Source organism: Quercus lobata, chromosome 2 (assembly GCF_001633185.2).
Source record: "Quercus lobata isolate SW786 chromosome 2, ValleyOak3.0 Primary Assembly, whole genome shotgun sequence".
In the NCBI taxonomy this organism is placed as follows: domain Eukaryota; kingdom Viridiplantae; phylum Streptophyta; class Magnoliopsida; order Fagales; family Fagaceae; genus Quercus; species Quercus lobata.
The window spans coordinates 94,918,187-94,920,422 of NC_044905.1; the positions used below are offsets into that span (position 1 = coordinate 94,918,187).

Below are 2,236 nucleotides of genomic sequence, written 5' to 3' on the forward strand. Positions count from 1 at the left end.
TTTTAGCCCAACGACTCAGAATACAACAACGCAATTTCCCTCTTTCTCTATCTTTTTTCGCGCCAAGAGATCCAATCCTCACAACCAAACAGGCCTCTTCACATTTCCCAGTAATTCCATTTTCCATTTCCACTACCAAGCTTCTTCCTTTTTCCAGCACACAAGCAATGGGAGCTCAAAAAATCAAAACCCTTCCTCCAAAGCCACACTCCTTCGAAACCCTATTCTCCTCAATCCATTCCCCACAGGTAAAATTTAAACACAGTCTTTTTCAGATCACTTCTTAAATTTCCAATTTCTCGTTTCTCACATTTCTAAATTATTTTAAGGATTTCACCAAATCGATCTACTTTCTCTTCTTCAACTCGTCCCTAAACGCACGACTTCACCATTCCGATTTCGAAGCCGTGTACGGACTCTCTCAAACATTTTTGTTCGAAGATCTCGATCGGCGATTCAAGCAGCTCTTCGCCTTCGATCGAAATCAGGTACGGAAGTGTGGGCCAGCTAATTTTGATTCTTAGATGCTGTTTGGTTGTTTTAAATTGTTAAGTGTTTGATCCGAATTTGCTGTGGGAGAAAGTTGGGGCATTGCTTTTGATTGTGAAGGTTTGGTTTCTTGAGAGAGAGAATGAGAGTTAGGAAAGTTTTGTGAAAGTGCTGCTAATAGTTAGTGATAGTGGGGCTTAAAATTTTGCTTCTTTTTTATTTTTTTATTTTTATTTTTTTTTTTTATATAATGCTAATTTTGATTCTAAGGTTCTGTTTGGTTGTCTTGATATTGTTACGAGTTTGATCCGAATTTGCTGTGGGAGAAAGTTAGGGCATTACTTTTGATTGTGAAGGTTTTGGTTGAGAGAGAGAGAGAGAGAGAGAATGGGAGTTAGGAAAGTGCTGCTAATAGTTTAGTGAGGCTTAAAATTTTACTAATTTTTTTTTAATGCTAATAGTACCTCTCATTTCACCTTCATTTTGATCACATTTTACATGTAATTCAACTTTGTAGTAAGCAAAGTGGGTCTCACCTTTGGTCCATGGGAGTGGAGAACTCGGAATAAAAAAACCATTAGACGCCGTTGCATTCCAGGGGAGGGTTTCATATATTTTGGAAGTTAAGTCTATATCAACCTACGTATTTAAAAAAAAGAAGAAAGGGCCACTTGCGCACCTACTTTTTAAAAAAAAGTTATTGACTTAGACTGAAAATGGAAGTTGACAGAATCCGAGACATAGAACGGTGCTCATTTATTTTAAGTAGCAATTGCATGATAAGAGCTTCACGGACTGCAATTTTCCAAAATCTGTAAGTTCTCACTTACTTCTAAATCTTTTTTTTTTTTTCTCATTGATGCGTATTTATTTTTTGATTCAAGATTTACTTGTATACTTAGATTGACTTCGGTGGATACAAGTAACCCATCTTCTTCAAGCCATCAATGGAAATACCACGTCTTTCTAAGTTTCAGAGGTGAGGACACTCGCAAGAGTTTTACAGACCATCTACACACTGCTTTGAAACAGGAGGGCGTCATCACCTTTAGAGATAAGGAAAATCTCGAGAGAGGAAAACCTATTTCACTTGAGCTTTTAAAAGCAATAGAAGAATCATTGTTTGCTATTGTCATTCTCTCAAGAAACTATGCATCCTCAACATGGTGTTTTGATGAACTTGTAAAGATCATGGAATGCAGAAAAAAGATAGGGCTAATAGTTATGCCCATTTTTTATGATGTAGATCCATCTGAGGTACGCAAACTGATGGGACGTTATGCAGAAGCCTTCATTGAACATGAAAAAAATTTCAAAAAGAATATAAATAAAGTTCACACCTGGAAAGCTACTTTGACAGAAGTGGCCAATCTCGCTTGATTTTCTTTACAGGATAGGTAAATTATTTCCACTAAATATATTAAAGTATGGTTTAATTGACGTATACCGGATTTGTTTTGTAACTTGTAGTTAGGATGTGATTCTAATGCATTTGACATGATAGCAACAACATCCATTTCTGGTTGTGTGATGATTTCTTTGACATGAATACTTGATATAATAATGCAACACAAAGGGGCAGCTGTTTCTTCTTCTTCTTTTTTTCTTTTTTCTTTTTGGGTAAAGAGGGGCAGCTGTTTCAGATGTGGGATTACCTTGACATGTATTTTTATTAAAACTATAATAATACAACCGTAAGTCTTCGATTGTAGCTCATTACTATCTTCTTTTATTTGTGGGATTACCA

At 36.0% G+C, this 2,236-nt stretch overlaps 1 protein-coding gene across 2 annotated transcripts; it reads left to right on the forward strand.

Moving 5' to 3' along the window:
- The first annotated feature begins 1,235 nt into the window (after positions 1-1,235).
- LOC115977333 (TMV resistance protein N-like) lies at positions 1,236-1,875 on the forward strand. Of its 2 annotated transcripts, XM_031099152.1 has the most exons (3): positions 1,236-1,303; positions 1,392-1,468; positions 1,736-1,875. In XM_031099152.1, the coding sequence occupies exons 1-3, from the start codon at positions 1,266-1,268 to the stop codon at positions 1,867-1,869; spliced, it is 249 nt and encodes an 82-aa protein (XP_030955012.1). In that variant the 5' UTR covers positions 1,236-1,265; the 3' UTR covers positions 1,870-1,875. The 2 variants fall into 2 exon arrangements, with proteins under 2 accessions (XP_030955012.1, XP_030955011.1); XM_031099151.1 differs by having other exon boundaries at positions 1,392-1,875.
- Positions 1,876-2,236: the final 361 nt, after the last annotated feature.

Bases quoted from the DNA above. Each gene is read 5' to 3' on its own strand.
- LOC115977333 (XM_031099151.1), top strand. From the start codon at position 1,266: ATGATAAGAGCTTCACGGACTGCAATTTTCCAAAATCT. The intron at 1,304-1,391 runs GTAAGTTCTCAC...TTGTATACTTAG, and splicing joins ACTGCAATTTTCCAAAATCT to ATTGACTTCGGTGGATACAA.